The sequence below is a fragment of the Equus asinus genome, chromosome 10 (assembly GCF_041296235.1).
Source record: "Equus asinus isolate D_3611 breed Donkey chromosome 10, EquAss-T2T_v2, whole genome shotgun sequence".
Classification (NCBI taxonomy): domain Eukaryota; kingdom Metazoa; phylum Chordata; class Mammalia; order Perissodactyla; family Equidae; genus Equus; species Equus asinus.
In genome coordinates, this window is record NC_091799.1 from 10,039,140 (window position 1) to 10,051,424 (window position 12,285).

The 12,285-nt window shown below is 54.8% G+C and overlaps 1 protein-coding gene across 9 annotated transcripts in view; it reads left to right on the plus strand.

Moving 5' to 3' along the window:
* Positions 1 to 11,721, plus strand: part of PNPLA7 (patatin like phospholipase domain containing 7) — an 88,168-nt gene extending 76,447 nt beyond the window's left edge. For all 9 annotated transcript variants that reach the window (XM_070518274.1, XM_070518275.1, XM_070518277.1 and 6 more), the window contains 10 exons: positions 4,040 to 4,196; positions 7,028 to 7,144; positions 7,300 to 7,369; positions 8,549 to 8,665; positions 9,231 to 9,379; positions 9,796 to 9,948; positions 10,066 to 10,176; positions 10,660 to 10,744; positions 10,998 to 11,101; positions 11,264 to 11,721. In XM_070518274.1, coding sequence (XP_070374375.1) covers positions 4,040 to 4,196; positions 7,028 to 7,144; positions 7,300 to 7,369; positions 8,549 to 8,665; positions 9,231 to 9,379; positions 9,796 to 9,948; positions 10,066 to 10,176; positions 10,660 to 10,744; positions 10,998 to 11,101; positions 11,264 to 11,362 — 1,162 coding nt within the window. In that variant the 3' untranslated portion in view covers positions 11,363 to 11,721. The remainder of the gene's footprint in view (positions 1 to 4,039; positions 4,197 to 7,027; positions 7,145 to 7,299; positions 7,370 to 8,548; positions 8,666 to 9,230; positions 9,380 to 9,795; positions 9,949 to 10,065; positions 10,177 to 10,659; positions 10,745 to 10,997; positions 11,102 to 11,263) is intronic.
* Positions 11,722 to 12,285: the final 564 nt, after the last annotated feature.

Here is a 12,285-nt window from a genome sequence, read left to right on the forward strand (position 1 = left end):
AGAAGAGTTACTTATATAGTCTGAATACATGGCTTTTGCCAGATATATTTATTACTAATATTGTTTCTCAATCTTGGACTTTTCATTTTCTTAATGGCATTTTTCAATAAACAGCTTTTAATTTTGATGAAGTGTGATTTTCCAGTTCGTTTATGGTTGTTATTTCTGGTGTTCTGAGAGCTCTTGCCTATCCCAGGGTCACAAAAAGGTAGTCTATATTTTCTTCAGAAGCTTTATGATTCCAGCTGCACATTTAGGGTTAGGACCCACCTCCAGCGTGTTTGTGAATGGTGTGAGTGAGACTAGAGGCTCTGTTTTCCCACATGGTTATCTTGTTGGTCCACACCATTTGTGGCAGAATTTCCTTCCCTATTGTGTGGCTGTGGCATCAGTGTCAAACACCAAATCGCTCTCCAGGTTTGAGTCTGCGTCTGGGCTGTGTCATGTTCCACTGAGGTGGGTGTTCTCCCCTTGGCGACACCACCTCATTGTCTCAGTTGCTGTAGCTTTACGGTGAATCTCGACCTCAGGCGGTGTAATTCCTTCAATTGTTTTTTTTCAAAATTGTTTTGGCTATTCTAGGTCCTTTGCATTTTCCTGTAAATTTGAGAATCAGCTAAGTATTTTATGGGATTTTTTTGCTATTGTAAATGGTATTTTTATTTATTTTATTTTATTTATTTTTTATTTCTCTCTCTCTTTTTTTAAAGATTTTATTTTTTCCTTTTTCTCCCCAAAGCCCCCTAGTACATAGTTGTACATTCTTCGTTGTGGGTCCTTCTAGTTGTGACATGTGGGACGCTGCCTCAGCGTGGTTTGATGAGCAGTGCCATGTCCACGCCCAGGATTCGAACCAACGAAACACTGGGCCGCCTGCAGCGGAGCGGGTGAACTTAACCACTCGGCCACGGGGCCAGCCCTGTAAATGGTATTTTTAAAATTTCACTTTCAAATTATTTGTTGCCAATATATAGTAATACAATTGATATTGGTAAATTGATCTAATGTCCTACAACCTTGCTAAATTCACTTAATCTAGGAGCTTTTGTGTAGATTATTTTTGGATTTTCTCTATATACAGTTATGTCTTCTGAGAATAAAGACAATATTTTTTTTTCTTCCCAAAATATATATGTATGCCTTTTGTTTCTTTTTTTTGCCTTATTGCACCAGTTAGAGATTCCAGTACGAGGGTGAATACAAGTGGGGAGTGTAGACACCCTGTCTGTCCCCGGAGTTGAGGAAAAGCACTCAGTTTCATCATTGAGCTTGATTTCAGCTGTCGGTTTCTGTAGATGCCCTTAATCAGACTGAGGAGGTTTCCAGCTATTCTTAGTTCACTGAGTTTTTACCCTGAATGGTTGTTTTTGTGGATCTGTTGAGATGAATGTAATTTTTCCCCTTTAGTCTATTAATGTGGTGAATTGCATTGATTGATTTTTAAATAAAAACTAACGTGAATTCTTGGGATAGACTCATTGCTTGTGGTGTGTTGCTGGGTTCCCTTTGAATCTGAGTGAGAATGGACTGCACTTGTCCTTTGAAGTGCATGCAGGTTGGTTTTCTGGCTTCAAAATCAAGTTGGGAAGTGCTGCTCCTTTTCCTGTTCTCTGGAAAATTTTATGTAAAATTTGTGTTATTATTCCTTGTATCTTTAGCAGAATTCACTAGTAAAACTGTCTGGGCATGAAATTTTCTTTGTGAGCATTTAAAAATTAAAAATTCAGTCATTTAGGTAGTTATAATACTATTCAGATTTTCTATTTCTTGTGTGTTCTAGGAATGTGTCCATTTCATCTGCATCTTCCTACCAATGGCATGAAGTTCACACAGCTTCTTACCTTTTTAACTGGAGTATCTGTACAGATGTTCTCTTTTTCATTGCCAATGTTAGTTATTGATACCGTCTCTCTCTTTTCCCTTTTCTTGATCAGTCTTACCAGCAGGTATCAATTGAATTAGTCCTTTGAAACCACCAACGTTTAGCTCTTTGAATCCTATTATATGTTTCTTTTCTGGTTTGTTAATTTCTGCTCTTAATTTTATTCTCTTTGATTCAAGTTTTTCTTCTTTTTCTAACTTATGGGCCAGCAGACATTATCTGTGAAGGGCCCACTGGTAAGTCTGTGGCCTCTGCCGTGACCACAGGGGATGGGGAGGCAGCTGTGTCTGTGCTGCACCTTTGAAGTGATAGATCTTTTTGTTCTCAGGCCGGTTTAAAGGTTTTTTCTGTCTTGGGTTTTCAACAATGTAGGCATGGTTTTCTTTTGAATTATGCTTAGAGTTTATAATGCTTCTTGAATCTAAGGCCTGATGTCAATTATCAGTTCTAAAAAACTCCAAACTATCATCTCTTCAGATATTACTTCTGTTTCATCTCTTTCTGGGCTCCAATTATATGTGGGTCAGACCGCTTCACCAGCTCCCATATGTTTTCTAAACTCTTTTATGTTGTTTTTTTGGTGTGTAAGGAAGACTCGCCCTGAGCTAACATCTGTTGCCAGTCTTCCTCTTTTTGTCTGAGGAAGATTGTCCCTGAGCTGACATCTGTGCCCATCTTCCTCTACGTTGTATGTGGGACGTCGCCACAGCATGGCTTGACAAGTGGTATGTAGGACTATGCCTGGGATCTGAACCTGTGGACCCTGGGCCATTGAAGGGAGCACGTGAACCTAACCACTATGCGACAAGGCCAGCCCCTCTTTTACATATTTTTTAAAGAATATTATTTTACATATTCCATCCTTTTGATGTTCTATGATTCAATGACTATTTCCTTCTGACCTATCTTTATTTTACCATTTCTATCTTTGGCTGTATGTAGTCTGCTTTAAGCCCATTCATTGAGTACTTCATTTCAATTATTGTTTCTCACTTCTAAAGTTCCCAGTTGGTTCTGTTTTATAGTTTCCAATTCTATACCAAAATTATCAGTTTTGTCTTTAATTTCTTGAACTTTTTCTTTTAGGCTTATCCCTGAGTGCACATTTAAACTTTTTGTGGTGATATTATATATTTTGTATTGTGTTAAAATATACATACTAGAAAAGTCACCATTTTAACTATTTGTGAGTATGCCTTTTAGTGGCATTGAGTATATTTACAGTGTTTTGAAAACATCACTACTATTCATTTCCAGAACTTTTTCATCTTCCCACACTGAAACTGCATACCCATGAAGCCATAACCTCCCAGCCCCAGCCCTGGCACCCACCTTCCACTTTCTCCAGGTCCCTCATGTGAGTGGAATCCTGCAGTATTTGTCCTTTTGTGACTGCCTCATTTCACTTCACACAGTGTCCTCAGGAATCATCCATGTTGTGGCACGTGTCTGGATTCCCTTCCTCTCGAGGCTGCACAGCATTCCTGCATGTGTGTCTGCTGCTCTTTGTTTACTCAGTCATCCGTCGAGGGGCACTCAGGCTGCTTTCATCTTTTGGCTCCTTGAACTTTTTATGCACAGTCATTTTAAAGCCTGCCTCTGACGTCTCTGTTGTCTGGCTCCCTCTGGGTCCACTTCTATTGTCTGTCTTTTCTCCAGGCTTGTGGTTACATGGTATTTTCTCCTCATGTGATTGGTAGTTTTTGGTTGAGAGGTAGACATCACATGAAAAATGGAAGCAGTAGTTTGAGGCTCAGAGTGTCACTCCAGTCAGATGCTGGCTCTCTTGTCCCTGGGGGGCTCATCTGTGTCCCGCCCACCCTGATGCCTGGGTCACTGCCTTAGGGCATTCACCAGGACCCCGCTTTCCAGTGGCCTTGACTCATCTCCCCCACCCCTCCTGAGTCCATCCAAAGCCTGTTCAGCTTCACAGCCTCTCAGACCCCGGTGGGTAGAGGAGGCCAAGTGCTGACATCTAAACAGTGTCCGCAGTCCCTCTCGAAGTCAGTGTCCTCGCCCTATTTTCTCTGACTCGTCCAAGAGTCAGGCACTGAGGAGGGAGTGGGTGGAACATGACGGCCATCTCTGCTGCGGCACAGCAGGTGCTGGTCCTGGGGGCAGTGCTCACTTCCTGCTCTGTGCTCCTGGTTGGTGTAGAGGCTGTGCCCAGGTGGGCATCATCCGGGCCCTGGTGGAGTGCGGTATCCCCGTGGACATGGTCGGAGGGACGTCCATTGGGGCCTTCATGGGTGCCCTGTACTCTGAGGAGCGGAGCTGCAGCCAGATGCGGATCCGGGCCAAGCAGTGGGCCGAGGTAAGGGGCCTCCGCCCTCTCATGTGCACTGCCAGGTCCCTGTGGTGCCGTGGGGGCAGGAGGGCATTGGGACTGCTAGCTCCTGCACACAGCTCTGCAGGGCTCTGGCCTCAGAACGTGACTTGAGGAGTGGAGGAGCACAAAGGAAGTAGGAACATCAGTGTTGGGGGGCTGGCTCTGGTTGGTGCCTGGTCTTAATTCATAAAAGTGAGGGCAACACAGAGAGGTCAGCGCCACTGAAAGAAAACTTTCCTGTTATCCATAGTTCCCCCAGAAATGAGAGGCCCTGCCCACCCCCTAGGTACCCCAGGGGAGTACCAGTGCGGGGCAGGAGGCAGAGGGGGCGAGGGGAAGGCCTAGGCCAGAGACTTCATTGGGGTTTCTGCGGGAAGTGCAAGGCAGGGCAGGTACACAGTTTAAGATTGGTCGTGTGAATAATTCCTGCGGGCTTGGAGCATAGGGGCTGTCCCCAGTTGCCTGGTACCTGGCCCCGGGTCGATTTAGGCAGGGGAATAGTGGCTTGGTGTGAGTTTGATAGAGGAGGTGGTCGGGGCTGTGGTCTCTGGATTGGTTGGTCTGCATGAAAGACACGCCCAGGGGCAAGGCCCTCTGCTGACTCTAAGCACTGGCTAGCCCTGGGAGCGCGGTGTGTCCCCGGTCTGTAAGACCCCAAATGCCAGAAAATCAGGACTATGGAAAGTAAGAAAATATAGGTCTTCCTCACTTATGAGGGGGTGATGTCCCGATAAACCCATTGTAAGTTGAAACTATCATACGTCAAAAGTGCATTTAATACACCCAACCTATCAAGTATCATGGCTTAGCCTGGCTTACTTTAACTGTGCTCAGAACACTCACGTTAGCTTACAGTTGGGCACAATTGTCTCACACAATGCCTGTCTTATAATAAAGTGTTGGCTGTCCCATGTAATGTACTGAATCCTGTCCTGAAAGCGAAGCAGAGTGGCTGTCTGGGTCCAGTGTGGCTGTCAGGGTCTCGGCTGTTCCCCCTCGTGATCAGGGCTGACAGGAGCTGTGCTCCCCACTGCTGCCCCGCATCATGAGGGAGGATTGCACTGCACATTGCTGGCCCAGGAAGAGATCAAAATGCAAACTCGGAAGCACAGTTTCTACCGAATGCGTATCCCGTTCGCATATCCTCGTAAAGGCAGAAGATCACGAGCGGAGCCGTCGAGTCGAGGACCATCTGTATAATTAACACAGTTGGCCCTGTGATGAATGAAGGCCAGCAGACAGATCCAGAGTCTGAGAAGCTGCGTCTGGACCACTCCCATGGACGGAGCGGAGCATGTAGGCTGTCTGCCTTTCCCAGGGCTCTCCTGCTTGTTTTCGTGGAATAGAGTGGAGCCCGGGCTGAAACCCTGAGTGACATCGAAAGCGTCTGCATTCTCCTTTTAAAAAGAAAAGGAAATTTGTTGTTCTCTGTGGTAGAAGCTGTCAGGGCAGGCTGTCTGCTCTGTCCACGTGGTCCCGAGGACACTGCTCCAGAGACGATGCCTTCCCTGAGATGCCCCGCCCCGGTCACCCCTCAGTGGGTTGCTCCAAGGAGGGGCCCAGAGGCTGTGCAGCACAAGTCACTAAGGACAGCCTTTGAGAACAGTGGCTTCAGGGGACAGTGTGTTCTAGGCCCACCGAGGGCCTGGTCAGAGGCCGGCTGGCTGCCTCCTTCCCGACCCCTGCCAGTATGGTGCAGGTGTGGCAACGGTCAGGGAGCTTAGGCCTGATGCCCCAAAGCTGAACTGTGGGAGCCCACCGGTGGCCACCCTGCATGGCAGACAGGATGGAATTCTGGCTCTGCCTGTCTGCACGGGCCTGTGCCCCCTGCCAAGCTGAGGGGATAGGGTGGTTGTGGGGGCCACCAGGCTCAGCTCTGCTCTGAACCCCTCTGGTGCTGGGCAGGGGATTCCTCTGGAGTGAGGGCCTTGCTGACTGTGGAGGGCCCTGGGGATGTCCCATGCTGGCCTGGGTCCTTGTCCTCCAGGAGCATGTGTGTTCCCTCTGCTCCTTCCAAAGCAGGATTTTCATGTCAGTGAGAGCCCATAGAGGGAGGGGAACTCACCCCCAGCTGGGGGCCCACCCCATGTTCAGCCCATGCTCCGGGCTTTTCCATCCCAGCTTCTGTCCACACAGAGGCAGGGAGGACCCTTTCTCTCCATCCCTGACCCCTAAGGAGTGAGGTGGCCCTGAGCCCGGGCATTCCTGGACGATGCCCTGGGGAAGGCCAGCGCTGCCCGCCCAGTCACAGGTCCTGCTCCTCGCAGGGCTAACTGGCCTCCGTCCTCATTGAGGAAGGACGGACCTGGTCCCACCAGAGAGAGAGTGGGGCCCTCTGCAGAGCCGCTGCTCCCCAGGACCCTGACAGAGTGTCCACCGTGATGGAGCATGAGGGCCAACCCCGAGCATGCCAGGGTGGGGCAGCTTCCCCTCCTAAGAAATCTTCGTGGGTATCGTTGCTCTCAGGGACCTCAGCGGGCCAAGACAGCGGTCCTCTTTGCCACTCGCCCACCCGGTGCTGGTCCTGGACTAGGCCTTGTCCCAGCCTCACCTTGCGCTCTCCTCGCTGAGCAGGCAGCAGGACTAGGCTGGCCAGGCCTGCTGGGGGCCAGTGGGTGTCCCTGTGGGAATTCCAGGTCCTGCCACCCAGGCCACAGCATTTGCTCCCCCAGAGATCCCTGCAGGGTGCTGCCCCACCCACAGGATACTTCCCGATGCCCTTGTTGTGTTCGCGGTGGTGCTCTGTCTGTGCCTGCAGGTGGGGGCGTGAGCCCTTCCTCCTCTCCAGGGACCTCATGTGTGCCCTGCCCACTCAGGGTATGACGTCTGTGGTGAGGACCATGCTGGACCTGACCTACCCCATCACCTCCATGTTCTCGGGAGCCGGCTTCAACAACAGCATCTGTAGCGTCTTCAAGGACCGGCAGATCGAGGTGTCCCCGCTGGGCAGGGACCACCCCGGGGAGCCCCAGCATGGCCTGTGACTGGATGCTTGGCTCCTTCCTCATCCCTGCACCCCCTAGGCTCTCAGGGTTGGGGGCTGGCAGCAGGGCAGGATAGCCCCACTGAGCCCTGCCTCCCGTCACAGGACCTGTGGATCCCCTACTTCACCATCACCACAGACATCACTGCCTCGGCCATGCGGGTCCACACAGATGGTGAGAGCCTCCTCCTGGGATGCGGGGCTCCCTTGACATGGGGCCATGCATGCACAGGGCATAGCCCACTCAGGGCAGGGTGGCTCCAGGGGAGGGCTTTGAAGCACCAGTTTGAGGCAAGGGCAGGAAGAGAGCCTGGTGGCTCCATGAGCCTGGGGAAGCTTCAGATCACCCAAAGGAGGCCAGAGGCTCAGGGAGACCGAACACGGACGTGACCCTGCCATGGGCATGAGGATGGGGGTATGGGGACATAGCCTGGAGCCTGGAGACCCCATAGGCCAGCAGGGCACAAAAAGAGGTGGAGACGACCATGTGAACTGAGTGGGGAGAGGACTAGAATGAAAGGCACCCTCAGGACATGGGTGCAGACGAAGGGCACACTCACGTTGTGGGTGCAGATGAACGGCACACTCAGGTCGTGGGTGCAGATGAAGGACACACTCAGGATGTGGGTGCAGACGAAGGGCACACTCAGGACGTGCGTGCAGACAAACAGCACACTCAGGTCGTGGGTGCAGACGAAGGGCACACTCAGGACATGGGTGCAGATGAAAGGCACACATAGGACATGGGTGTAGACAAACGGCATACTCAGGATGTGCATGCAGATGAAGGGCACAGTCAGGATGTGGGTGCAGACAAAGGGCACACTCAGATCGTGGGTGCAGATGAAGGGCACGCTCAGGTCATGGTGCTTGTGGTTAGCATAGGCAGCTGGTGGCACTACTAGGATGGGCACAGTGAATCCCTGGGTGGGCAGCTGAGGGCCCTTTCTCAGGCAGAGTGTTTTGGGAGCTGCTGGTTGTGTCCCCTCAGAGGGTGAGCACGGGGCATGTTGGCTGAAGGCTGTGGCACACATCAGCTTGGAGCCTGGCACATTGGAATGTGTTGAGATCGCAGAGCAAGCCTGGCCTTCCTTGGGCCTCCGGTCCCTCCTGTGCTCTGTCCATAGAGAGCCTCCCTCAGGGAGGGTGATGTTCAGGAGTGTGTCCATCTGCCCAGACCTGGTGCCCTCCACCAGAGGGCAGACATGCAGGCTTCATTCATTACCCCACACAGGCGAGGCTCTGAGCCAAGGGTCCACAGCAGGCACCCACCGTGGGTGGCAAAAGGCTCCTCTCCTGCCCCTTGGCTGGGTCCAGCAACCATTCCCCCTGACCCCTCTCGACTTCCTTTTAGGCTCCCTGTGGAGGTATGTGCGTGCAAGCATGTCCCTGTCAGGGTACATGCCCCCCCTCTGCGACCCCAAAGATGGACACCTGCTGATGGACGGTGGCTACATCAACAACCTCCCAGGTACTGCAGTGAGTGGGGAGGGACCGCCCTGGCCCCTGCCTCAGCCACCTCCACTCCTGGGAAGGCCAGTGGTACACGTTTTCCTCAGAGTGTGCCAAGGGGAAATGACAGGCTTGCACGGAGCACAGAGAACATGCACACACACAGATGCACGCCCGCGCACATGCTCGGGCACTGTGTGCTCCCAGCATATGGCTGTGTTTGTCAGCTCAGCAGCGCTCAGAACAAGGGCCAAGTAGCAGATCTGGGAGCAATTACGTCCAGTCTGTGCCCACAGTCAGAACTAACAGCCTGCAGGTGTTGGGTTTGCTGTCTGGGGAGGCCCCTCCCTTGGGCGCACCTGTCACCTGTTGGACAGTTCTGTACACTCAGCTTCCCACCTCTATAGGCCCTGGTGTGACATGGAGAGGAGACCCTGTCGGTCAGAGCCTCTTGGGCAGGCTCTGTCCCCATCTGCCTTGCTCTGCCCCATTCCCCCAGCTCTGCCCCCATACCCCTAGCTCTGCTCCCACCTGGGACTCTGGTTACCTGTCCCAGCTGGTGACCAGGGCTGCCTCCTCCCCAGCGGATGTGGCCAGGTCGATGGGGGCAAAGGTTGTGATTGCCATTGACGTGGGCAGCCAGGACGAGGTGGACCTGACCAACTATGGCGATGCACTGTCTGGGTGGTGGCTGCTGTGGAAGCGCTGGAACCCCTTGGCCACGAAAGTCAAGGTGGGGCACACCCCTGTGCAATGCCCAGGCAGCGGTGCTCCTCTGCAGCTTCTTGCAGCCCCCTCACACTCTTGTGCCCGTGTCGCTGAGAAGGGGCAGTGCAGTGCCTCCTGGGTGCGGGGGCGGGGGGGTGCCTTCCAGGGAGCTGCTGTCACTCGCTCACCATCCCTGCCCAGCTGGGACCAGCTCTGGGGAAGGGGGACAGGCCTAAAGGCTCCACAGCTCCTCCGGACACATTTTAGGACCCCTCCTGAGTGCCTGCGTTGCCCCCAGGCCTGGTGGAGCTGTGTCTCTCTTGGGGGTGGGGAGGGGAGGGAGGCGACCAGGGCACGAGACACAGGTGGCTGTGCTCTCATGGGGCCCATGGGCCGTGTGGGCACCGGAGAGCATTGCTCAGCAAGCTGTGATGGCGGCAGGTGTTGAACATGGCGGAGATCCAGACGCGCCTGGCCTATGTGTGCTGCGTCCGGCAGCTGGAGATGGTGAAGAGCAGCGACTACTGCGAGTGCCTGCGCCCGCCCATTGACCGCTACCGCACCCTGGACTTTGGCAAATTCGATGAGATCTGTGTGAGTGTTGCTGGGGGCGCAGGGCCACAGGGCCCTCCCCAGCCCCCCACCCTCCCTTCTGAGGACACAGCAGGGGGGCTCTGGCCACCGGTCACGGGGTCCCCGGTGTGTGTGCAGGAAGTGGGGTACCAGCACGGGCGGACGGTGTTTGACATCTGGGGTCGAAGTGGTGTGCTGGAGAAGATGCTACAGGACCGGCAGGGGACGAGCAGGATGAAGGCCTGCGATGTGAGTGCCCAAGCTGATGCCCGCTCCTCCCTTCCTCCGTCCTGTGAGGGCTGGCCCTCCTGTGACCTGTCCTCTGCCCACTGGAGGTGCAGGGCTCCCTGCAGCCAGCAGCACCTCAGCTGCTTAGGCCTGCAGAGATGCCCCCCCAGGAGCCAGAAGAAGAGGACAGGGCAGCAGCCCTGGGGGGGCTGTCTCCTGGCCTCTGCCCTGGTATCCCCTCTCTTTGCCCCCCTCTGGCTCTCCACCCTAGTAGTGCTTGTGGTGGGAGAGGATGGTGGTCTGGATGGGGGTCTGCTCAGGACTCTGCCCATCCTCCATGCACCCACCCCCCTCCAGGGGCTCCAGTACCTCAACAGGCTAGGGCCACAGAGGGTGGCAAAGAGAGTGGGGCTGGGGTCCTGGCGGGGCAGCCAGGGCCTGTGATCCTGAGGGCGTGGGGTGTAGTGGCTTTGGCCAGATGTCTTCTCCACCCTGGCCCTCCAGGCTCTTACCTGCCCCAATGCCTCCTTCACGGATCTTGCCGAGATTGTGTCACGAATCGAGCCTGCCAAGGTGGCTGCAGTGGATGGTGAGTTGGATTCCTGGGATGTGTCTCTGCACAACTGAGGACGGTGGTGGCAGCATCCATTCCTTACCCTTGATACATTGAATGAGCCACCCTGGCCACCAGGCTCCCTCTAGCAGCCTCTGGACCTAGTTGGCAGTGCAACAGGACCCATGCCACTGTGGGAGTCTGTGGCCATGTCCTGCTCTGAGCTCCAGTGGTGCCTGGCATGGCCCCTGCCCTCAGGAGAGGATCAACACAGCCCCTTTCTGCCCAGACGAATCTGACTACCAGACTGAGTACGAGGAGGAGCTGCTCGAGGGCCCCCAGGATGCATACGCCGACTTCCAGTGCGCCCCCGCTGACTCAGGCTCTGACTCGGTGAGCTGCCGGCCCTGCCCTGTGCCCTTTGGCTAAGCCGGCTCTGAGGGCCCCAAGCAGGTGGGCTGCTCTCTCCCGGCTGCCCTGCAGCCCAGGGCCAGAGAACCCCAACCCAGGGTCAGCCCTCTGGGGTCGCCCCCACCTTACTGTGTTTACTTCCAGGAGGATGAGCCCTCACTTCAGCATCAAGACCCCAGTCTGGCTTCTGCAAAACTGTCCCAGGACTCCTCATCCCTCTGGCTGTCTGACCAAGATGGGTAGCAATCTCTGCTCTGATCTCTGCTCTGATGTGCCCTGAAGCCAGTAGCCCCTGTGGGCCTGTCGCAGTGACCTTGGCTCCTGCAGCTCCTGAGGGCTCTTCCCTGGCCTACCAGGGAGACCCGGCTGGGGCCCAGGGCCCTGCCCAGTGGTGCATCCAGCTTCTCCCATGCTGGGGCCCAGCGCTGTGTTGGGGTGTCTCAGGCCTCTCTGCACTGGCAGCTCCCAGTGGAGCGCTCGGTCCTGGCACCCCGTGCACACAGCAGCCCTGGGGGGCCATGCTAGCCCCCGTGAGGCCACCCAGAGATGTTGGAGCCCTTAGTGCTTCCGCTTGGCAGTCAATAAAGGCAGATCTGACTGTGTGGGCCGTGTGGGCCGTGTGGTCCCTGCGCTCCCTGCGCCAAAGTCCCGCGGCAGAGAGCAACACGAAGATGCACCCAAGGATCCGGGCTGTGGGGCCGCATCCCTGAGGCCATGGTGGGCGGGGCGTTGCCTGCCCTCCTACAAGGTCACCGCGGGGGCAGGAGGGCACCCGGGGCTGGGATGGAGCTGATTCTTCCACACCAAGGATGAGCCCGGCCCGATCTCTCAGGTGGCGTTTCCCCCAGTGCACACAAGACGCTCCCCTGGGACGTGAGACGCCCACACTCTCTTTCTCAGACCCTTAAATGGCACCCGGGGAGGGAGGACTGCCGGCCTGTGAGTCTGAGATCCGCGATGCCTGCAGGTCTCAGAGCAGGGAGGTGGGCCTGTGAGGGCTGGGGAGGCCCTGACCCGAGGGCCAGGCACCCTGCGGCCAGGTTGCCGCCTCCCTCAGTTTCCTCGCTCGGGAGACAGGTGAAAGAGCAGAGCCGGGTGGTCCTGCCTCTGCCGCCTAGCCCCGCCCCTCCATGACGTCATTATGGGCGGAGCTCATGGCCCCGCGG